General features: G+C 46.8%; 1 protein-coding gene across 1 annotated transcript in view; it reads left to right on the plus strand.

The window, feature by feature from the left end:
• Map3k19 (mitogen-activated protein kinase kinase kinase 19) overlaps window positions 1–16761 on the plus strand; it is a 30488-nt gene extending 13727 nt beyond the window's left edge. The window contains exons 8-12 of the mRNA XM_059280201.1: window positions 6593–8466; window positions 8533–9079; window positions 12141–12290; window positions 14516–15213; window positions 16360–16761. Coding sequence (XP_059136184.1) covers window positions 6593–8466; window positions 8533–9079; window positions 12141–12290; window positions 14516–15213; window positions 16360–16426 — 3336 coding nt within the window. The 3' untranslated portion in view covers window positions 16427–16761. The remainder of the gene's footprint in view (window positions 1–6592; window positions 8467–8532; window positions 9080–12140; window positions 12291–14515; window positions 15214–16359) is intronic.
• The last annotated feature ends 7828 nt before the right edge of the window (window positions 16762–24589 follow it).

The following is a 24589-nucleotide window of genomic DNA, read 5'->3' on the forward strand; positions in this document are numbered from 1 at the left end:
ACCAGTTACCTTTACAATTCTATTGGCTGCTAAGCAGAGCTCAGAGCTAGGGCCTAGAGAAGCATCTGTGATAAGCATAAGGATGGATTCTATCACTGGAGGATGCAAAATTCACGCGCCTCTTTCATAGGGATGGGTTCTTTTCCCTTGAGAGACAAAGCTCAAGGTTAGGGAGGGCCTACACAACGTTCAGGGTAGTGGGGGGATTCAGGAAGGCTGGCTCATAGAATAGCGAGTGGCCACCAGGTTGAGAGGACACTTTTCTCTCTGGCATTCCAGGTGACGAGGCGTCATCCATTTTCTTCCATTGATGAAAACAGGCCCACATGATTGACAGTCCTGGTTTCTCCAATGCTTCTTCTAAGCTGTGCTTTCTGCCTCTTAGTTTTCTTTCACTCAACTCTTCTTGTTTGTCTGTTTCTTTGTTTATTTATGTATTTAACTTTTTAAGACAGGGTTGTAGCTAGAGTTTTCCTGCCTGGCCCACAGTCAGGACAAATCTCTGACACCCGCCAGTCCCCACAGCCACTCAGACCCAACCAAATAAACACAGAGACTTATATTGCTTACAAACTGTATGGCCGTGGCAGGCTTCTAGCTAACTGTTCTTACAGCTTAAATTAATCCATTTTTATTAATCTATACCTTGCCACATGGCTCGTGGCTTACCGGGATCTTCACATGCAGCTTGTCATGGTGGCGGCTGGCAGTGTCTCTCTCTCAGCCTTCCACTTCCCAGAATTCTTCTCCTTGTCCCGCCTATACTTCCTGCCTAGCCAATGACCAATCAGTGATTTATTTACTGACCAATCAGCAACACACTTGACATACAGACCATCCCACAGCATAGACCCTTTTCTTTTCTTAAAAAGGAAGGTTTTAACCTTTACACATCTCCAAAGTCAACTTGGTATATTTGGGAATTTGGGCGTAGCTTCTCTTACTACTTCCTGCTGGAGGGGGGCGCTGTATCTTATGGGGACACAAAGAAAATTTTAGGATTATGGAATAGTCCATGAGGCTGTATTGTCTGAGCCAGTTGCCTTGAAATGGTTCTGGATGTTGGATCATCTGGGCCATGGTGTCATTGGAGACCTTTCAGGTGGCCTTGGCTGGTCAAACCTGATGTATCTTAATCTGGAACAAATCCATAGCCTCTGGCTTTCTGTGGAAACAAAAGCAGAGCCTCCTTTCCAAAGCAACATATTTTTACATCCAAATTTTGAAGTCAAGGTACCTTTAAAATATACATTTTGGCATAACTCAACAGCTTTTGTAATCAAATGTTTTTCTTCAGTTATGAATATCAAAGAGAACATAATCCAGATTCTCTGTGTGGTAGCCATCTTTATGTGGCTTATTTTTTTATATTAGCTTGAGTCTATTGCTTTAAACTGCAGCCTTCTAAGCCTGAAATGGCGCTAGCGCTGTGGCTGCTGGCTTCACCCACTTCAGCTTCCCAACATGGAGGTGGTACGTTTTCCGCCAGCTCTGGGAGCCATCAACTCTCAGAAATAGTGGGTCTATGCTTCTATCAAAGCAGCGTGTAGCCCAGAAACCTCTTTTTTTTTTTTTTTTTTTTTGTACTAGCAAAGAGTAATTCCACCACACAGCTTAATGTGCCACTTGCAGAGGCCTCATTCCTGCCATACTGCAGGTCGAGCGCACACGCCAGGAACCCGCCATAGTAGCTCAAACTGGCAGCTGCTGCTCATTTGAGAGAGACAATTAGGAAGCTGTTTTTAGCTCCGTTTTAGAATCTTTTTTTCTCAGGTTTTAGGTGGAAACTCTTGCCAACACGTTGGGCGCCATATGTAGCTTGAATTTTCCTGACTGGCCCACAGTCAGGACAAATCTCTGACACCCGCCAGTCCCACAGCCACTCAGACCCAAACAAATAAACACAGAGACTTATATTGCTTACAAACTGTATGGCTGTGGCAGGCTTCTAGCTAACTGTTCTTACAGCTTAAATTAATCCATTTTTATTAATCTATACCTTGCCACATGGCTCGTGGCTTACCGGGATCTTCACATGCAGCTTGTCATGGTGGCGGCTGGCAGTGTCTCTCTCTCTCAGCCTTCCACTTCCCAGAATTCTTCTCTGTAGCTAGAGTTTTCCTGCCTGGCCCACAGTCAGGACAAATCTCTATCACCCGCCAGTCCCACAGCCACTCAGACCCAACCAAGCAAACACAGAGACTTATATTGCTTACAAACTGTATGGCCGTGGCAGGCTTCTTGCTAACTGTTCTTACAGCTTAAATTAATCCATTTCCATTAATCTATGCCTTGCCACATGGCTCGTGGCTTACCGGTATCTTCCCATGCTGTTTGTCATCATGGAGGCTGGCAGTGTCTCTCTCACTCAGCCTTCCACTTCCCAGCTTTATTCTCCTCCTTGTCCCGCCTACACTTCCTGCCTAGCCAATGGCCAATCAGTGCTTTATTTATTGACTAATCAGCAACACATTTGCCATACAGAACATCCCACAGCACTTCTCCTTGTCCCGCCTATACTTCCTGCCTAGCCAATGGCCAATCAGTGATTTATTTACTGACCAATCAGCAACACACTTGACATACAGACCATCCCACAGCACAGGGTCTCACTATGTAGCCCTGGCTGGCCTCTGACTCACAGAGATCCAGTTCCTCCTGCCCCTGCCTCCTGAGTGCTGAATGAAAGGTGTGTGTGTGTGGGGGTCACCACACCACTCAACCTTTCATTTGTCCAAATCTCAGATAATTCTTTGCTGTTTACCTCCAAGCCCCATGGTGGAGAGTTTTCCCTGCTTCTGTAATTTAAAGGGAAAGCTTCTGGAAAGATACTTGTCATTATTCAGTTTTCTCAGCTCTCCTGGCCTTCAGTGTCCTAGGACACATAGACATGCCTGTGCACACCTGTACATCAGCACATGAGAAATAACTGGGCACACTTGTGCATCAGCATGTGAGAGATACCTGTGCATATCTGTGCATCAGCACATGAGAGATATCTGTGCACACCTGTGTACCAGCACATGACAGATACCTGTGCACACCTGTACATCAGCACATGACAGATACCTGTGCACACCTGTACATCAGCACATGACAGATGCCTGTGCACACCTGTACATCAGCACATGAGAGATGCCTGTGCACACCTGTGTATCACACAGAAGAGATACCTGTGCATACCTGTGCATCAGCATGTGAGAGACACTTGTACACACCTGTGCATCAGCATGAGAGATACCTGTGTACACCTGTGCATCAGCATATGAGAGATACCTGCTTGTATACCTGTGCATCAGCATGTGAGAGTGCTTTTGAAAGGGACTTCCTAACACTGGGAGACTCCTCCTTTATTTTCCTCTCTCTCTCTCTCTCTCTCTCTCTCTCTCTCTCTCTCTCTCTCTCTCTCGTGTGTGTGTGTGTGTGTGTGTGTGTGTGTGTGTGTGTGTGTGTGTGCATAGGTGTTCATGTGGCCAGAGGTCAACCTCAGGTGTTGTTTCCCAGGCACTGTCCACCTTGATTTTTTGAGACACTGGCCAATTATACTAGACTCATCAGCCAGCAAACTCCAGGGCTCTGTTTTACACCCCCACCCAACACTGGGACTCCAAACTTGTTCCGCCAAGGATAGCTTCTTAAATGTGGGGCCTGGGGACTGAACTCAGGTGTCTGCACTTGCAACACAGGCCCCTTACTGACTGAGCCATCTCCTCATTCTTTATTTCCTACTTTTGAGAAATGGGGGGAAGATTCAGGCAATAAAATCGAGGGGAATATGCATCACCTAACACCTGAATTTCTAATATCTAGGTCTTCTTCCTACCTGCTTACACCTAGCGGGCAACTGAAAACTCAAGTTCTAGCTCTCAATCACTACAAACAATTCATGTCTATAAATAAGCTGATAGAATTAGGTATGGAGTTTGTATACATGAGAAAACACCACAAAGAAAAGAAACCTTGCTTGAGGACTTTATAGCTTAGCAGGCCCAAAGTGGAATGCTATACTTGCATTACACTACCCCCTAGAGGCAGTACTAATTAAAACGAGCTGAGTTTGAAATAGTTTGGAGGGCAAAGGAGAAGTCTGGAGAGATGGCTTAGCCCTTAAGAGCACCTGTCACTCTTGAAGACCTGGGCTCAGTGTTTATTATACATATGGTAGCTCACAACCCTCTGGAAGTCCAGTTCCAGGTGATCCAACAGACATCCTCTGGGCATGCACGTGGTACAGATACACACACATGCAGGCAAAGCGGTCATTCGGACACATTAAATAAATCTTTTTTTTTTTTTTTTAAGCTATTGAGGTTGTTCTTTTTTTAGGGGTTGTCATGCAGTTCAGACTGTCCTCAAACTTGCTATGTGGCTGAGGATTACCTTCAACTCCTGATCCTTTGGCTCCACTCCCAGAGTCCTGGGGTCACAGGCAGGTACTACCACATCCAGTTTGTGGATTGCTGGGGATTTCCAGAGCTTTGTACATTCTGGGAAAACACTAGCAACTGAGCAGTCTATCCAGCTCATAGGGTTGCTAATTTTCCAAGTCTAAAGCTGTTCCCAACCAAACAATTCGGCAAAGCAATGAGGAGCGTTCTGTTCCACAAACCCTGAGTTCATCAGTCATGGAAGGACCGCGGACCGCTAAAGTACATGTGACAACAAGTTTGAAGTGATCTCAAGAGGGTTCCAAGACATCTTAATCAATCACTTGGAAACTAAAAGGAAAAGAGAAAGAAAATATTTTTCACCTTAAAACTTAACATTTAAACTGGTGTGGTGCCATATACCTTTTAATCCCAGCAATTGGAAAGCAGGAGCAGGTGGATCTCTGAGTTAGAGAGGCTAGCCTGGTCTACAGAGTGAGTTCCAGGACAGTCGGGCTACACAGAGAAAGTGTCTCAAAAAAAACAAAAGCAAAACAAAATAACAAACAAATAAATTATATATATGTATATATAATTATGTATATATATATAACCATGAGTCTTGACATATAAATTTTAGCTTTGATTTCTTTTAAAAAAAATTGATAAATATGAGCATTTTGTCTGCATTTATGTCTGTGCACCATGTGCATGCTTGGTGCCTGTGGAAGCCAGAAGACGGTGTCAGATCCCCTGGGGCTAGAATTGTAAACTGTAAGCCACTATGGATGCTGCCCCAGAAGAGTGGCCAGCACTCAGCCACTGAGCCATCTCTCCAGTCCCCTAACGTTAGCTTTAAAAGGGGATTAACTTTGTTATTTTCAATTGTGTTTACATATATATGTCTGTGTATATGTGCTGTGTGCATGCACATGCCTGAGGAGGCCAGAGGCACCAGATCCCCCAGAACTGGATTTACAGGCATCTGTGAGCCGCCCAGCATGGGTGCCGGGACCCACACTTGAGTCCTCTGCAAGAGCAGTCCTTACTGCTAATTTCTGAGCCACCTTTGCAGCCCCTAATTGTGTCTTTTAAAAGAGTCGCTTAACCTTGGTTTTGAAAAGGTACTAAGAATGGTATTTTAATTTTATGTTGTTTTTTTCCCCCTCATTTTTGGTATTGGAGATCCAACCTAGGGTTTCATGTATGCTAAGTATATACTATACCACTGAGCCAAATCCCAAGTTTGAGATTTATTTTTTAAGATATTTGTTTTTAATTTGCTTGCATGCAGGAGCGCGCATGCGTGTGCATGCATATGTGTGTGTGTGTGTGTGTGTGTGTGTGTGTGTGTGTGTATGAGAGAGAGAGAGAGAGAGAGAGAGAGAGAGAGAGAGAGAGAGAAAGGGAGACTATGTACATGTAGAAATCAGAGGACAACTTGGGGGAGTCAGCTCTCTCCTTCCACCATGTGGGTCCCAGGAATCAGACTTAGGTCATCAGACTTGGTGGCAGGTACCTTTACCCAGCAAGCCATCTTGCCGGTCCTGATTCAGGTTTTATTTTATTTCTGCATGTATTATTTATTTGTTTTTTATTTACTGGCAAGTACTTTATCCCAGGCTGTACATAGTCTATGACCTTACTCTTCTCTGGTTCCCCTGCCTCCACCTCCCCAGTACGGGGTTATAGGTGTCCACTTGGTGCCCTGCTTATATAATGCTGGGGATCCAACCAGGGCTTCGTGCATACCAGACAAGCACTCTACTAACTGAGCTCCACCCCCAGTGCCAGATTTTGGTTTTAAAAACTATGATCTTTCTGGTCTGTTGATGTATTGATGTAGCTGGATGTAGAGATTTACCCAGTATGCACAGGCCCTAGGTTTGATCCCCAACTCTGAAAAAAAAAAATGCGATCTTTAGGGTAGCTTTATACTTTAAAAAGGCTTTCCATAAGTGAGTATTACAACTTTTGATTTAAGCTAGGTGGTGGCGCACGCCTTTAATCCCAGCACTCAAGAGGCAGAGGCAGGCGGATCTCTGAGTTTGAGGCCAGCCTGGTCTACAGAGTGAATTCCAGGACAGCCACAGCTACACAGAGAAACCCTGTCTCGAAAAAAAAAAACAAAACCAATCAAACAAAACAGAACTTTCTGACTGTAAACCAGTGAATGTGGTACTTAGGCACTTTTCTGCATTCACTGTTTTCTTTCTCCTCTTCAGATTCCTCTGCCACCACCATCACTCTTGCCCATGAGGTCTTGTGTCCTCGATATGGAAAAAAGTCACAAGTTCCCAAGACACAGGGAGAGAAAAGTCCGACGCCTCATCCCCTCAGGACCTAGGCTCTTGGAACCTCTTAGCCGATCAGCTGAGTTTAGTTCATCAGAGAACCATCCGGGAGTCACATGGAAAGGACCAGCGGAACAGACCCTCAGGGCTTCTGACAGTGCCATTTGGTCTAGAAACATGTGCTCTTTCCGGAAGGTGGACCATCCCAGAAGACAGGGGGGAGTGGCGGAGAGCTGGCGATCCCAGGAAATGGAAGGATGGGACGAAACTGGGACCTCTGGCTTTGAAGAAGGGCCATCTGTGGTTTCCTGTGAGAGTGTCAAGGAAGGCAACATTCCCACAGAGAGGGAAAGGGGCAGTGAGTGCCAGAGAAAAGGGGAGGAGAACTCCCAATATCTTTCATTAAGAAAAAAAGAGGGTTCGACAGTCAGAGTGTGTGGGGAACGAGATCCCGAAGTTGTGTACACCACGCTCGGCAAGCTCCAGGAAGCCTCCGATGCAGACATAACCCCAACTGAGGAAAAAGAGATCAGAAATGAGAAAGTTCCCGATTCCAAAAGCAGTTCTTTACCCAAAGCTGGAGCGATGGGACCGCACACTGTGTTAGAAGAGCTCAGCCTTCTTAAGAACGCCTCCAGTGTGGACTCGGATGGCTCTGCTGGAGAGCTCCCAGAAAGTGAGAGAGACACAGGACAGAGCAAAAACCTATCACTAGAGGAATCAACCAAACCAGAAATGAATGGGATGGTGCCTCTGACCCAAATCACATTCCCTGGAGAAGGAACACCCAAGGAGCCAGCTACAGCCAAAGCCAACCTCCAAAAGAGAAGGCCCTTGGTGCAGAACAGCAACAGCCTCCACATGCTTGCTCAACAAGAACAGGACAAACTCCAGGCAAATACTCACAGAGCCAAGTTGGATTCAAGGATCAAGGCAAGAAACAGACCACCTCCCAATCTCACGGTTTCCATTCAAGCTTCCACTAAACCCAACAGGCATAAAAGCAGCATAAAAACTCAAGTTTTCCCTGCTTTGGAACTTATGGACCCCAGACCTCATCCATCCCCCAAGTTTCAAAGGAGAGCGCCTCTGACAGAAAAGAAGAACTCAGTGCATCAGACCCAGAAACCTAAAAAGCAAGCATTTCCCCGAATCTGTAAAAATTCAGGTATAAAAAAGCCATGTGTTCCCCTCTCGGTTGAAGCAACAGGTCCAAGACTGCATTTCCTGGACTTGAAGTATAGTGACATGTTCAAAGAAATCAATTCCACCTCCAACGGACCAGGGATCTACGAGATGTTTGGGACTCCCATTTACAGTCACATTCGAGAGGCAGAAAGGCACGAACACAGACATCACCGTGAGATATGCACAGCTCCCCTGGGCCGATGCGTCACCAGCAAATGTCAGTCTTCCCAAAGCGACAGAAGCAGCAACAGCCGAGCAAGACTTCTTCAGAAGAGACCACATGTTAAACCCCCAAAGCCTTCACTTGGTCTCAAGCAAAAGCACAGAGGGTTAATTTCCAAGGAAAAGGGTTGCAAGGCTGTGGGTAGCCACGAGGAGGATGGTGTTTCGGAACCAGATTGGCAGATGAAATCTTCAGGAAACGGTTTTCTGTCTCCCAAGGATGAAGTTCAGCTCACGAACTTGACGCTGATCCCTGAACAATCCCCCAAACAGAAAGAAACCCCTCCTGTCTCCGATCTATCCATTGTTGAAGAAGAAATCTTCACAGAGGAGTGTGTAGATGACAGTGACGTACTAACCCAAAGCCTTGGAGATCTGAAAGACCTTGAAGAGCTGTACCACCAGACCCTGCTCGTCCCTCCAGAAGACAGCTGGGCTGTGCTCAGCAACACGAGTTCAAGCAAGCATGTGTTGCACCACCAGACCCTGCTTGTCCCTTCAGAAGACAGCTGGGCTGTGCTCAGCAATGAGGGTTCAGGCAAGCATCACGTGTCACCAGAAAAGCGGGATGGAGAACCTCTTGACAAAGTAAATGCTGACCAGATGTCCATGGACTACCTAGAATTCGATAGCCTTTCAGATAAGTCTAAAACACTTGTGGGCTTTTCAAGTTTCTCTTTCCATGAGAACCCAGAAAGCGTACCTTCCCCGACAGAACAACACTGGACACACTCTTTGGATCAGGATAGCCTAGAAAACAACTCTGTCACATATCGAACATTTGGAAAGATTTCCCAAGAAATCTTAGACCCGGGAAAGAAGGAAGAATTGACGGATGAGTTGCTAGGCTGTCTAGTTGAAGAACTATTAGCACTCGATGAGACAGATAACAGCTCTTGCGAAATAATGACAAATGAGGCAGATGCCGAAAACCTGAACCTTGTCTTCAGCAGGAGAAGCAATACCATCGAAGAACTGGACAGAGAGACTACAAATGTCAAACTACAGGTCGGTCTGAGTACAATCAGAGGCGCAGTGGGGTGGAAAGGACCTCAGAGATGATCTGGGTCAAAACCCTTATTTTAATTACGTGTGTGTGTGTGTGTGTGTGTGTGTGTGTGTGTGTGTATGTGTGTGTGTTTGCAGGTGCATGAGTGCACACACATGTGACATGACATATGGGTAGAAGTCAGAGGATACTTTCAAGTAACCTCTCCTTCCATCACTTCAGCTCCCGGGATCAAATTTTGGTCGTCAGGCGTAAAGCCTCCTTCTGAGTCAGTGGTTCCCAACCTTCCTAATGCTGTGACCCTTCCTCCTGTCGTGGTGACCCCCAACCATAACATTATTTTGTTGCTTCTTCATAACTGTCATTTTGATACTGCTATGAATCATAATGCGAATGTCCAATATGAGGCCACTGTGGGTATCAGGACCCACAGGTTGAGAACCACTGCACTGAGTCTTCTTGCTAGCCCCTAAAATCCTTATTCCTAAATAAGGAATCATAAACCCCAAATAGTAATTTTTTTTTCTTTTTGGTTTTTTTGAGACAGGGTTTCTTTGTGTAGCCCTGTCTGTCCTGGAGCTCGCTCTATAGACCAGGCTGGCCTCGAACTCACAGAGATCCGCCTGGCTGTGCCTCCCGAGTACTGGGATTAAAGGTGTGTGCCACCACAGCCAGGCTTAGGCTACAATTCTTTACTGTGTCTTTTTTCTTCTTGAGACAAGGTCTCTTGTAGCCCAGGCTAGCCTTGAACTCATTATGTAGCTGAGGATGACCTTGAACTTCTTTTTCCTTTTAAATTAATTTATTTATTTTATATCCCAAGTGTAGTTTCCCCTCTCTCCTCTCCTCCCATCCCCTCCCCACCTCCACTCCTCTAGAATCCACTCATCCATTCCATTCAGAAAGGGCAGGCCTCCCATGGGTATCAGCAAAGCATGGCATGTCAAGTTGCCATAAAACTAAGCACTTCCCCTTATATTTAGGCTGTGCAAGGCAATCCAGTATGAGGTTCCCAAGAACCAGCCAAAGTGTTAGGGACAACCCCTGTTCCCACTGTTAGGAGTCCCACAAGTAGACCAAACTACAGCTGTCACATACGTGCAGAGGACTTCGGTCGGTCCCATGTAGGCTTCCAGACCTTGAACTTGTAAACCTTCTGCTTCTGCCTGGTTTGTGTGGTGCTGGGGATGGAACCTAGGGCTTTGTGAATGCTAAGCAGGCACTCTATCTGCTGAGCCAAATCCCCAGGTCTCATTGTGGTCTTATTTCTGGAATTTAGCTAGTTTGACTCTCTGCCTTGGGATCACCTGGGTAAATTAACACAACAAAACTATTTATTTAAGTAGGTCAGTATTTTCTTCAATGATGACATTTTCAATCAATGGCAGATAATTTCCAATGATCACCAGACAGTTACAGGCGAAGCTGACAGTCAGCTCTAGAGCCTCACAATTGCCTAACAAACAAAACAAACAAACAAGCAACCAAAACTCCATTATGTTTGAAGTAAGTTTATGATTTTGTATTGGACCATATATACTTATAGCTACCCTAGATTGCACATGGATGTGGTGGGCTGCACACAGGTGTGATGGGCTGCATGCAGGTGTGGTGGGCTGCACACAGGTGTGGTGGGCTGCATGCAGGTGTGGTGGGCTGCATGCAGGTGTGGTGGGCTGCATGCAAGTGTCCTGGGCTGCACACAGGTGTGGTGGGCTGCATGTAAGTGTCCTGGGCTGCACATGGGTGTGGTGGGCTGCACACAGGTGTCCTGGGCTGCACATAGATGTGGTGGACTGTACAAAGTTGCCCTGGGCTGCATACAGGTGTCCTGGGTTGTATGCAAGTGTCCTGGGCTACACGAAGGTGTCCTGGGTTGTATGCAGGTGTCCTGGGCTGCACTCAGGTGTCCTGGGCTGCATGCAGGTGTCCTGGGTTGTATGCAAATGTCCTGGGCTGCATACAGGTGTCCTGGGTTGTATGCAAGTGTCCTGGGCTGCATGAAGGTGTCCTGGGTTGTATGCAGGTGTCCTGGGCTGCACTCAGGTGTCCTGGGCTGCATGCAGGTGTCCTGGGTTGTATGCAAGTGTCCTGGGCTGCATGAAGGTGTCCTGGGTTGTATGCAGGTGTCCTGCGCTGCACACAGGTGTCCTGGGATGCACACAGGTGTCCTGCGCTGCACACAGGTGTCCTGGGCTGCACTCAGGTGTGGTGGGCTGCACTCAGGTGTGGTGGGCTGCACACAGGTGTCCTGGGTTGTATGCAGGTGTCCTGGGCTGCACACAGGTGTCCTGGGCTGCATGCAGGTGTCCTGGGCTGCACTCAGGTGTCCTGGGCTGCATACAGGTGTCCTGGATTGTATGCAGGTGTCCTGGGCTGCACGCAGGTGTCCTGGGCTGCATGCAGGTGTCCTGGGTTGTATGCAGGTGTCCTGGGATGCACACAGGTGTGGTGGGCTGCACGCAGGTGTCCTGGGTTGCATGCAGGTGTCCTGGGTTGTATGCAGGTGTCCTGGGATGCACGCAGGTGTCCTGGGCTGCACTCAGGTATCCTGGGCTGCACTCAGGTGTCCTGGGCTGCATGCAGGTGTCCTGGGCTGCATGCAGGTGTCCTGGGCTGCATGCAGGTGTCCTGGGTTGTATGCAAGTGTCCTGGGCTGCATGAAGGTGTCCTGCGCTGCACACAGGTGTCTTGGGCTGCACTCAGGTGTGGTGGGCTGCACTCAGGTGTGGTGGGCTGCACTCAGGTGTGGTGGGCTGCACACAGGTGTCCCGGGCTGCATGAAGGTGTCCTGCGCTGCACTCAGGTGTGGTGGGCTGCACTCAGGTGTCCCGGGCTGCATGTGGTGATGCACCATTTGTAGTCACAGCTCTTGGGGCATAAGGCAGTAGGGTCAGAAGTTTGAGGCCATCCTTAGTTACATAGTAAGTTAGAGGCCAGCCTGGCTATCTGATACTTTGTCTCAAAAAAGGAGGAGGAGGAAGAGGAGACAGATCTCTTGTGTTCTCAACTCCCCACAACAAATCAGAGTTTAATGATCTTTTTTTCTCATTATCCCAGAGGTGTATTAATGGATTCAGGATATATGATAAGGAGGAAAACTTTCTTAACTCAAATGAAAAGAAGACACTTTCTGACAAGAGTCTAACACACGAAGAGGCTATCTTCTGGACCAAGGGTGAGATCCTTGGGAGAGGAGCATATGGCACAGTAAGTCCACCTTGAACCCGGAAACCAGAACTCTCCACCTGTCCTTTTTCCTACTGCCTGTACTTAGAACAGCTTCAGCTGGAAGCCACAGACAAACCCGAACTTGCTTCAGGGGGAATATGTTTCTTTCTTGACGCATTTGAAAGGTGTGGAGTTGATTTGATTGTTTTTAGAGGCTTAACCATTTCCTCAAGATAGACTGTCTCACAGGCTTTCCCCCTGGCTCTTGCTCTCAGGCAGTGACCCACTGCACTTCTAGCCTCTCTTCATTCCAAGTTCAAGCCCTGCGTTAACTATTCTCATTGCTTCCACAAGACGCCTGACAGAAGCAACCTAAGGAAACAATGAGTCGTTCTGACTCAGTCTGGGGGCACAGTCCATCATGATGGGGAAGTCCCAGCAGCAGGCGGCAGGAGGGGGCGGCGGCTGCTCACAGGGCACCCAGTCAGGAAGCAGAGAGATGCATGCTGGTGCTCAGCTCACTTCCTCTTTTTTTTTTTTTTTTTTTTTGAGCTGAGGATAGAACCCAGGGCCTTGCACTTGCTAGGCAAGTGCTCTACCACTGAGCTAAATCCCCAACCCTCACTTCCTCTTTTTATTCAGTCCAGGACCCCAGCCCAGGGGATGGTTCCAGCCACGTTCAGGGTGGGCCTTCCCACCATAGTTAACCTAATGTAGAAATTCCCTCACAGACATGCCCCAATGTGTGTCTCCTAGACGGATCTAGATTCTGTCAAGTTGACTGCCAATTCTAACCATCATCGTAAGCCCATTGGGGAAGAAATCTCTCCCTCCAGTGGCTCAACACAGCACTGGAAATGGGAAGACTTACCACACAGGGGCCAACTCAAGTGCTGTTCTTCGTGTTTGAGGACGTACATAAATGACCCCCTAAAGTTTTGGTGGTCTAAAGAGTATTGAATAGACAGGTGAAGAACAGACTAACCCTAAGGCGGATCTGTGGAGTCTCTAGCTGGGGACATTTCAGGAATGCACAAGAAGAGGAGACAAACCCCCTAGAGCACATTACAGGGTGGCCGACGGGACCTGCTTCCTTCTCTGCTAGAGAGCTTCATTCTGACTTAGCCCCGATATTCCGATATTCTCATCAGAGAAATGGGTGACGCAAATGTTCTATCAGTTTCATAGATAAGGAAAACTGATAAAAGATCATACATGGCAGGCTGGAGGGACGGCTCGGTTTGTAAAGCGTTTGCTGTGCAAGCACGAGGACCCGAGTTTGATCCCCGGTGCTTCGACAGAAACTGGGTGCTTTTGCTGTACATGCACCTACAATCTCAGCAGAGCAGAGGAAGAGACAGGAGGGTCCCCGGGGCTCAATGGCTAACCTAACTGGGGAGCTCTATGTTTAGAGAGAGACTTCGTGTCTCAAAATAAATACAAATAAATCGGTAGGAGAACAAATGAGTGAGACACCGGATGCCAACCCCCAGCTTCCACTCGCACACGCAACTACACACAAACATCTGACTCCCGCTGGTTGGAGTGGGACACACTGTAATCCTAGCACGCAGGAGGAAAAGGCAGAAGGATCAGGAGTTTAAGGCTATCGTCAGCTACAAAGTGAGTCTGAGGCATCCTAAGCTACGTAAGATATGGTCTTCAAAAAACAAGAGCAGGGGTGGAGGGATGGATCATCGTTAAAAGCATACCCTGCTCTTCCAGAGGACTTGAGTTCCATTCCCTGCATCTATCCACATTGGGCAGCTCATAACCACCTGTAACTCCAGCTCTAGGTGACCCAACGCCCTCTTCTGTCCACACACACAAAGAGATACATACAAATAAGATACACACATAATTACATAAATGAAAATAAAAAGACCATTTTTTTTTTCCAGACAGGGTCTCACTATGTAGCAGCCCTGGCTGACCTGCTACTTAGACCAGGTTGTCCTTGAACTGACTGAGATCTCTCTGCTTCAGCCTCCCATGGGCTGAGATACAGGCATGTGCCAAGATGTCTGGAGGGGATGATGAATCAGTTTGTATTGATCTAATCATGTGACTATAAATCAACACGCCACCTATTCATCATCCTTGCTCACCACCATCTCGATTGCAGAGTTGGCTTAACTATGTGTCATTCAGCTGGGGATGGGTTGATTTGAGAGGAAAGAAAGTGTTTGGGAAGCGCAGGGCAAGGCACTTCTGAACACATTGCTCTACCGTAAATTTAGTAATATGCATTGGCTTGTTTGTAGGTCTACTGCGGGCTTACCAGCCTAGGGCAGCTCATAGCTGTAAAGCAGGTGGCCTTGGACACTTCTGACAAATTGGCTACTGAGAAAGAGTACCGGAAACTGCAGGAGGAAGTGGATTTGCTGAAGGCACTGAAGCATGTAAACATCGTCGCTTATCTAGGGACATGCCTGGAGGAGAACACGCTGAGCATCTTCATGGAATTTGTCCCTGGTGGCTCCATCTCTAGTATTATAAACCGCTTCGGGCCCCTCCCTGAAATGGTGTTCTGTAAATACACAAGGCAGATCCTGCAAGGTGTAGCTTACCTCCATGAGAACTGTGTGGTCCACCGAGACATCAAAGGAAACAATGTCATGCTCATGCCAACTGGGACAATAAAGCTGATTGACTTCGGCTGTGCCAAGCGTTTGGCCTGGGCAGGCTTAAACGGTACCCACAGTGACATGCTGAAGTCCATGCGTGGGACACCATACTGGATGGCCCCTGAGGTCATCAATGAGTCTGGCTATGGAAGGAAATCAGACATATGGAGCATCGGCTGTACCGTGTTTGAGATGGCCACTGGGAAGCCTCCCCTGGCTTCCATGGATAGAATGGCAGCCATGTTTTACATTGGAGCCCACAGAGGCCTAATGCCTCCTCTACCTGACCGATTCTCAGAATCCGCTGCAGACTTTGTGCGCCTGTGCCTGACCAGGTAAGAAAGTCAAAGAAGGGAGAAGATACCTAGAGACTAGAAGTGGCTATTCCCTTCGCAACGTGTGGCTCATTCCGAGTTCTGTATCAGGGCTGGGGATGTATCTGAGTTGGCAGAGTGCTTGCCCTAGATTCGATCCCCAGCATCACATACTGGGCATGCTGGACGCCTGTAGCCTCAGCACTCAGGATGTAGGTAGAAGGATCAGAAGTTCAGGGTCATCGTGGGATACATGAAAGCCTATCTCAACAAATAGACACATCCAAACGGTATAAATACCTACTTTTAAAGGTCTTAAACTATGAATTCTTTGTTTTTTTCAAGACAGGGGGGTTTCTCTGTGTAGCTCTGGCTGTTCTGCAATTCACACTGTAGACCAGTCTGGTTTCGAACTCACAGAGATCCACCTGCCTCTTCCTCTTGAGTGCTGGGATTAGAGGCATGTGCCACCACTGCCCAGTGAGTTTTTTTTTTTTTTTTAAAAAGCTACATATTTATTTAATTCTTCCAATGAGTTAGGTTTTAAAATTTTTTTTTTTTAAAGTTGAGACAAGGTCTCATGAAGCCCAGGGTGGTCTCACGCTCTACAAATTTATGCTTAGCCAAGGATAGCCTTGAATTTCTCATCTTCTTGCTTCCACCTAAGTACTGGATGATGGGGGAGCACCAAGCCCAATTTGTGCAGTGCTAGGACCTTGTGTGTGCTAGACAAGCACATAGCCCCAGTCTATAGGTATTGTTAATCCTCACTTTACAGGGGAGCAAGGTTTGTGTCACTTGCTTGAGTTGAAGCTCAAGCCAGTCCATTGGATGATCAGCAGTTGTGCCTCCATCTTTATTTTAATTAGATTAATTGATATTAGTTAATTAATTGTGTCTACCCCATGTGTGGATGCCTGAGGAGACTGGAAGAGGGTATCGGATCTCCTGGTGTTGGAGTGACAGGTAGTTGTGAGCCACCCAGCATGGTGGTACCAGGAACTGAACTATAGACCTTCGACAGAGCAGTAAGAGCTGGTAGTCACTGAACTGAATCATCTCCCCAGCCCCTGTGCCGCCATCTTTATAGTTTGCATCAGACTCAAGCAGAGCTTGGTAGCGGTCATGTGACTGTGTGCGGCTTCTAATGTGTTTTCTCCCTCTTAGGGACCAGCACGAGAGACCTTCTGCTCTCCAGCTCTTGAAGCACTCCTTCCTGAAGAGAAGCCAGTGAACACGCCCCAACTTCCCGCTCTAGACCCCACCCCCACTCCCAGCTCTGCTGTGGGGAATGATGGTTAAGGGACTTATTTTCCTGTTGTAAATTCAACCTAGCCCAATTTAACCAGATCCTGCAGCATTATTGGAAAGTTTTAGTTACATACTGACCTTAAACTTCAGGCATGACTGTCTGTGTGCATGAGAAGAAAATTTTCATAATAATAATTAAAAAAACCCCACCCAAACCCCCATTCCAGTGTTTACAATTTGGATCGCCCAAGAGCTGTCTCTACTGCTTTATATACTTCTTTTAATTTTTTTCGAGACAGGGTCTCACCACATAGCCCTGGTCGTCCTGCAACTCACTATGTAGACCAGGTTGGCATCAAACCCACAGAGATCTGCCTGCCTCTCTACCTTGGAGTGCTGAGATTAAAGGCGTGTGCCACCACACCTGGCTTACTTCCTTTAAATGGTTTAAAATAAATCACACACGTTTTGCCTGATAATTTGCTTATTTATTTGTGTGTGTGTGTGTGTGTGTGTGTGTGTGTGTAAATCAGAGGTTGACATTTGGTGTCTTCCTGTGTTGCTGTTTCCTTTGTTTTTTGAGGCAGGGTCTCTCACTGGACCTGGAGCTCACCCATTGGCTAGGCTAGCTGGCTCACCAGCCCCAGGGGGCCTCCTGTCTCCACCTCCCTAGTGATTTTTTTTAAAAGATTTATTTTCTATGTGCCCGAGGGTATGTATGCACACTGTGTGAGTGCAGGTGTCCAGGGGCCAGAAGATGATGTCAGACGCCCTGAAAGTGGAGTTGCAGGTAGTTGTGAGCCACCGGATATGGGTGTTAGGCAGTGCGCCCCGATCCTTTTCAAGAGCAACAGATGCTGTGAGCTCTGCTGAGCCAACCCTCCAGCTCCTCCCGGTGATTTTCAGTGTGGGTGTGGGGAGGGGATTCAGGTACTCAAGCTTGTGCAGCAAGCATTTTAACCACCGGGTTACCTCCTCAGCCACTCATGACTTAATTCTTGCAAAAGAAGTCTGGAGGGAGTGGGGAAAGCGGGTGAGAGGTCCTAGGGATTGCTGATTGTGACGGTGTAACCAACCTGGCAGAAACACACACACACACACACACGCCATACTTCACACACACACACACACACACACACACACACACACACACACACACCACACACACCATACTTTAGCTACAAGACTGACTCCTGGAGCAATGGATCCCAAGAATTTGGATTTTCCCAGGAATCTGGTGCTAACCTTCGACTCTAGAAACCTTAGGGTGTGTAGCGGGAGGAGCTGAGGGCCTTGTATTCGTTCTCTCTGTCCCTGGATGCAGTCGTCTTCAAGAAGCTGGGCAGCTGCTTACGGATCTTCACTGCTAAGCCTGCCTGCTTTTCTGAGTTCCAGTTCTAAAAATGTAACTTTGGGGCTGGAGAGACGGCTCAGAACTAAAGAGCACTCAGCACCCAGGTCAGGTGGTTCACAACCACCTAAAACTCCAGCTTCAGGGGACCTGGCACCTCCCTCCGGCCTCTGCCAATGAAGGGTTAAACTTTTCCGTTTTTACAAGTGAATTTAGGTTTCCGTTCTCTGAGAGAGGCAAACAGTTATCCCTCCCAATAAAAGGCCATTTACCAACAAATGACATTCAGGGATGAGGGAAAAGCACGAACAAGGCCCGAGTCAGCACCACGGTGTCTCGAGGACAGTTCCTGCAACCCCCTTGAAACTTACCCAACTACGTCCAAAGATAAAACCTCGGACAATTAAAGGTATACTAGTGTAACTGCTGTCTGCTTGACCAATCGTATTTGAGATGACCTAACTGTTCCTAAAATTCCCCTAGCTGTGCTTAAACGGAGCCTGCATGCTCCTCTTGGGGTCGCCATTGCGAAACACCAACCATGCACACGCTGGTATAGTAATAAACGCTCTCTGTTCTTACATGCTATTTGAGACTGGGGTCTTCCTTCAGTGTTTCCTTGGACCCTACGTAAACATGTGGCATACACTCACACACATAGGTAAAAAATCAGTATTAAAAAAACCCCACACTAATTTTTCTTTTGTTTCTCTGTATTTCTTGTTAATATACTTTCCTTGACGCTTTCTCACTGTTTCCCCAAAGACCCCTGTACTGGCTAGTTTAAAGTCAATTCGACACAAGCTAGTCACGTGCGAGACTCTCAACAGAGAAAATGCCTCCATAGGATTGGTGTATAGGCGAGTCTACAGTGCATTTTCTTAGTGATGGATGCGGGAGGGCCCTACCCATTGAAGGTGGTGCCACCCCAGGAGTAGTGGTGCCACCCCAGGAGTAGTGGTGCCACCCCAGGAGTAGTGGTCCAAGGTGCTATAAGAAAGCAGGCTGACCAAGCCTTGGTGAGCAAGCCAGTAAACAGAGCTCCTCTATGGCGTCTGCATCAGCTCCTGCCTCCATGAATACTGTTTTTCCTGTCCTGACTTCCCTCAGTGAAGGACTGCGATATGGTAGTATAACCTGAAATAAACCCTGTCCTCCCAAGTTGCTTTTTGGTCATTTTATCACAGCAATAAAAACTATTTTTTTTTTTTTTAGGTTTCCTAGTGAGAACTTACTCAGGTCCGAGAATCTGAGCTTGCTTTACCCAGCAGGGCTGTGTAAGGGAATGATTTGAACACGGGTGTGGTTACCAGGTGTTTAGAAGGGGCTACACTTGGCTGTGCGGTGTGCCTTGATCTAGCGAGGGAGAGGTCTTTTGCCCTGCGCCTTGGCATTGTTATAAAAAGCCCTTTTGACTAAACGGAATAGGCTGTTGGGTATTGACACAGGTCTTTCTGAAGCTACCCTGTGCTTCTGTCTTTCTCCTCTTCGCTATCTTTCTGATATTTTCTTATCCCTCTCTCCTCACAAGAACGCTTCCTTGAGAAGGTGGGAGCTGGCCTCCCACAGACAACTCCCACCTCATCCTTCTACAGCTGCTTGCCCACCTCCATGTTCCTTTAAAAGCGTGATTTTTCTCTACCTCCTCCTCCCAGCAGCTCTTGATATCTACCACTTGCCTGTCTTTCTTTCAAACTTTGTTGGGTTTTCAAGACAGGGTTTCTCTGTGTAGCATTGGCTGTCCTGGAACTCGCTCTGTAGACCAGACTGGCCTCAAACTCACAGAGATCTGCCTGCCTCTGCCTCTTGAGTGCTGGATTTAAAGATGTGTGCTACCACTGCCTGACTTCTTTCAAACTCTTAATGGTCCCAGACTACTTAAAAAAAAAAAAAAGTTGTTCGAGGCCAGCCTGGACTACCAAGTGCGTTCCAGGAGAGGCACAAAGCTACACAGAGAAACCCTGTCTCAAAAAACCAAAAAAAAAAAAAAAAAAAAAAGTTAAAGTAATTTAACTCTTTAAGGCGTGGTCATAAACCTCAGGCTGCTTTCCCTGAAGTTTTCTAGTTATACGATCTGACAGTTGCTCTTACTTCAGTGAGTCAGGTTACATTCACAGGGAGAACTAGCTAAGCCTAAAACAGGGGAACAAAAGCTAGACCTGCTGGATGAAGAGGCAGCATGTAAGTTTGTTAGAGGATTCTGGCTGCTTTGCTTGAGGTCGTCTCCACCGTAGTTACTCAAGTTCTTTCATTTCTAAACACCGGTAAGAGTTAGGATTGTAAGCCCTCTGAGATTGGTAGGCTACGTCTGCTGTTTTGTCTACTAAATTGGACAGCTATTGTTTAAAGACTATATTCTCACGTACTCCTTTAATCCCAGCACTCGAGAGGGAGAAGTTTTTGTTGTTGTTTCTGTATTTTGAGACAGGCTTTCTCTGTGTGGCCTTGGTGGAGACCTGCCTACAGGTGTGCACTACCACTTCCCAGCCAGAACTTACTGAAATCTGGTCTTTTGAACTTTGCAACAACTACTTCTGTTCAAGCCTGTTAAAACTTCTGGGGAAGGGGCAGGGAGCAAGGCATGTTTTCACTGTTACAGACCACAGCAAAATAAATTGGCTAACAAGTCTATCCCACTTCTGTTGATGTAGAATACTGGACAATTCTGGTTGGTTTTTTTTGTTTATTTTGGTTTTTTTCAAGACAGGGTTTCTCTGTGTGGTTTTGGTGCCTGTCCTGGATCTTGCTCTGTAAACCAGGCTGGCCTCGAACTCACAGAGATATGCCTGTCTCTGCCTCCCGAGTTGTGGGGCATTTACCCACCAACCCCACAGTTCCCCAGAGTTTTCTTGAGTTTGAGCAGCAGGAAATATTGAATAGAAAGATTTAGATTGTGGAGATAAACAGAAAATAAAGAATAACCTTGAGAAGGCCTGGAACCTTTTCCAACGAGCCCTGTCTCTGCCCTAGGGTAATTATAGAAACACCAAGGGGTGGAGCAAAACACCTCCCCCCAGCACAGCCAAGTGCAGACCATCTCAGACACCTGCACTCAGGCCCGTGGTCCAATCATCCTCTCTATGAGGACCTGCTGGGTAAAGCCACGAGGAACCTGAAAAACAGGCTCCCACACCGAGTGCTCGGATTAAAGGCATGCGCCACCACCACCCGGCGAATACCAGACAATTTTGGATTAAGAACCTTCAAAATAGTTTGGTAGGGCTGGGGAGATGGCTCAGTAAGGTGCTTGCTGTGTAAGCATGAGGAACTGAGTGTGGGTCCCTAGCACCCACACAAAAGGTCAGGCAAGGGGGCATGCACCTGTAATCCCAGCGCTGAGCCAGAGCAAGATGGATCACAGAGGCTCACTGGCCAGTCAGTAGAGCCAGCTGGTGAGCTGTGAGTTCCTAAGAGATTATCTCAAAATGTACAGAAGAGCAATGAGTAAGGTACCCAATGTCAACCTCTTACCTTCACACACATAGGCACAGGTGTTCAGACACACCAGACAAAAACAAGCTCACTTCAATGTATACATAGTTTTTCAAGATAAGGTTTCTGTGTCGCTGTGGTTGTCCTGGAACTTGCTCTGTAGCCCAGGCTGGCCTCAAACTCAGAGATCTGCCTGCCTCTGCCTCCTGAGTGCTGGGATTAAGGGTGTGCACCATATCCCACAGTTCATTATGTTTAATCTTCCTGTAAACTGGGGCCAAGTGCAAGTAAAGAAATGCTAACTCCCAGGTACTTTTATGTGTGGCTGCCGGTGCACATGTGGACAGGATAACTTCCTCAGGTGCTGTCTACCTGATTTTTCAGACAGGCTCTCTCATTGGTCTGGAGCTCACCAAGGAGGCTAGACTAGCTGCTGGTCAGTTTAGCCCCAGAGATGCCCCTGTCTACCTCACCAACACTGACATTACTAACATGGACCATGAACCAGTGCATTATTTTAGAATTTTATCATTGTGTGTTTGTGTATGTGCATGTATGTCGAAGTGCATGTGGAGGTACGAGTCCCAGTGTTTGGGAGTCAATTCTCTTCCACTTTGTTGAGGCTCTATATACTACAGGCTTGCTGGCCCAGGAGCATCCACATCTTAACATTAAGTGTGGGGTGATGGCATATGCCTTTAATCCTGGCACTCTGGGATGCAGAGGCATTTTGAAGCCAGCCTGGTCTCTACAGCAAGTTCCAGGACAGCCAGGGCTACACAGAGAAACCCTGTCTCGAAAAACCAAACCAAATAGAACATAGGTTTGGGGGACAAACTCATGAACTCATGAGCATTTCCCGGAGCCTTTTCTGGCCTCAAGTTCTAAGAAGCCTATAGTCATCAATTATAACTCATGCTCCCATGTACTGTGTACATTTCTCAATGGCTAAACCAGGATGTCACGATGAGGGGTCCAGGTCTCTACACAGACCTTTTACCTTTCCTGTGAGGCCACAGGGCAGCCAGGGCCAGAGAAACCCTGTGTGGAAGGAAGAACCAAAACCAAACACAGTTTGTGTTAGTGGTACTCTACAGACTGCTTCAGTGAGCGCTGTTCCTTTCTGCTGTTGACAGCACATCCCCAAATTTGGAAAAGTGGATAAAGTCACCGTGAAGAAAGGCCAGTGACAGGGCTCAGGTGGACGGGCTCCCAAAGGTAGTTCTCTGACCGTCACAAGGGCACGGTGGCACCTATACCCCCCAAAAACCAAACCACACCACACCACACCTACTTTTAGGCTTAACAGATTTTAGAGGAAACAAACTTCTCAATTCTACTTTATTAAAATTATGACTTTCATTTTCTTTAAGTAGAAAGTACTAGAAAACTGGTGGAGAGGAGTTGGGAGCAGATAAGAAGTGTTTAAAAAGCAGAGTAAATCTGGTGTGCTTATCTGTAGTCTCAGCACTTGGGAAATGATAAGAGCAGCTCAAGGCCAGTTTCAGCTTCGAAGTGAGTTCGAGGCCAGCCAGTCTTGGACCTTGCTTGTAAGAGAACAGAGCACAAAACCCAGTCCTTCACCCATGGCCATCGCTGTCAGTTTGAGGCTGACACTGGTGTAGAGAACCCGATTCCAGTTAAACGCTTTCTTGGGTGATTTCTAGGGCACTTGGATGGATGAGAGTCAATTAGATCACAGCCAATTTCCCATTTTCCCCAGGAACTGACATTTTGGATTCACAGTAACACATTACAGCCTTGGATTTGGTTGTCAATAAACAAACTTTATTAATAATTCCTTATGTATTGAGAAGCTGAAATTCAACGGCTAATTCATGCCATTATACACATTTTCTTGTTTCATTCAATTATCCACAAGGGTTTTGAACGCTCAAATTCCACCATCCATAACAAATTAGTACTGCAGGGAAGTTTTCCTAATCAAGGGACGCTATCACTACTGAGCCAATCAAGTTACATGAACTACTAAATGAACTTGTCAGTTGGAGGATTTTATGTGAGGCTTCCTCTCAAAACTTGGAAACAAAGGGAAGCTACAGAGTTCATAGGACTGACTTTTGAGATTATTGAACTGCCGTGAATGGACAAAGCCAGCTTTATGAGAACAGAACTGCCCCCACCCATGCAGTCTTGGGCATGGCAGCACACCTCAAGAGTATGCCAGGCAGGAAGATGGTGAATTATAGACCAGGAAAGGGGACTCACAGAGCCAAGAGCTGGCTGGGCACAATTCAAAACTGGAATAACAAAGGACCATACTTGGAGCATGTCAGTACCACCAAGACCACTAACAATGAAGACAGGTGTTTCCAACAAGTGTCTGACTTGGCTTCCATCTAACTGTACGACAGAAGTGCCTGCATTCTGAGCACACACCCTAGTATCAATAGTCTCAACAGGGAGTACTGAGGAAAACAAGGAACACACTCCTGTTTCCACCACCTGTCTTCAACCAACAGGCACAGGAGAGTTGAACTCAGTCCCCTCCCTTCCCTGTGTGAATGTGGTGAGTGGATCCTACCACTGCCCAAGAGGCTCCTGAGGGGAAACTGCTTAATCAAGTGAAATCCAAGTACAGGTCTTTAGTTACCAAGAGTATCCAGATTTTTTCTCAGCAAAGAAACGCTCAGACTCTTCAGGCAAATTAAGTCCACTTTTGAAGTCCTTTTTTGCTTAGATAAGATTGGGAATAACTTAAACACCAAGGCAGGAGAATGGATTGATTTAAAGCCAGCCTGTATCCTTGCTACAGAGTAAGACTGTCTCAAAAAACCCAAACTAGAAACTTTCCTCTTTCCTAGATGTTATCTGGACAAACTATCTCCATAATGCAGGAGCCTGAGTTATCTCATCAACAAATCATGTTCCAACCGTGATAGGCAGTGGCTTATTCCTCAGGCTGGCTAAGGAATAAAATCAGAATTTAAATTCTCAGATAAGAAAATACACTTTTTGAAACCTCTAAAGGCAAGGTATTTGTAACTAATGAAAACATTTCAAACTGGTTCTCTAAAGTAAATCTTAACTAGTTTTATTTTTAGTTCAAAGGGGATAAATAGATCCAAAAGTTTGGGAGTTCAGTATAAATACTATGTGTTGGCACAAAGTATGTACTCATGATGTATCATGGAAGACATCTTAGAAGGCTGAATATTCTCAATACCAGGAAAGACTGGGATGCACACGCACTGCTTTTAAGGGTAGCTGGGACTGGCACCATTGCCCCTCATTGCTAAAATCTGCTGCTAGGAGACATGCAAGGCCTTCTCCACCAGTGGGCACTGCTGCTGAGTCTGTAATGCAGGTCTCCAAGAAGACCTCTACAAACACACACTCCTT

The sequence above is a fragment of the Peromyscus eremicus genome, chromosome 15 (assembly GCF_949786415.1).
Source record: "Peromyscus eremicus chromosome 15, PerEre_H2_v1, whole genome shotgun sequence".
NCBI lineage: Eukaryota > Metazoa > Chordata > Mammalia > Rodentia > Cricetidae > Peromyscus > Peromyscus eremicus.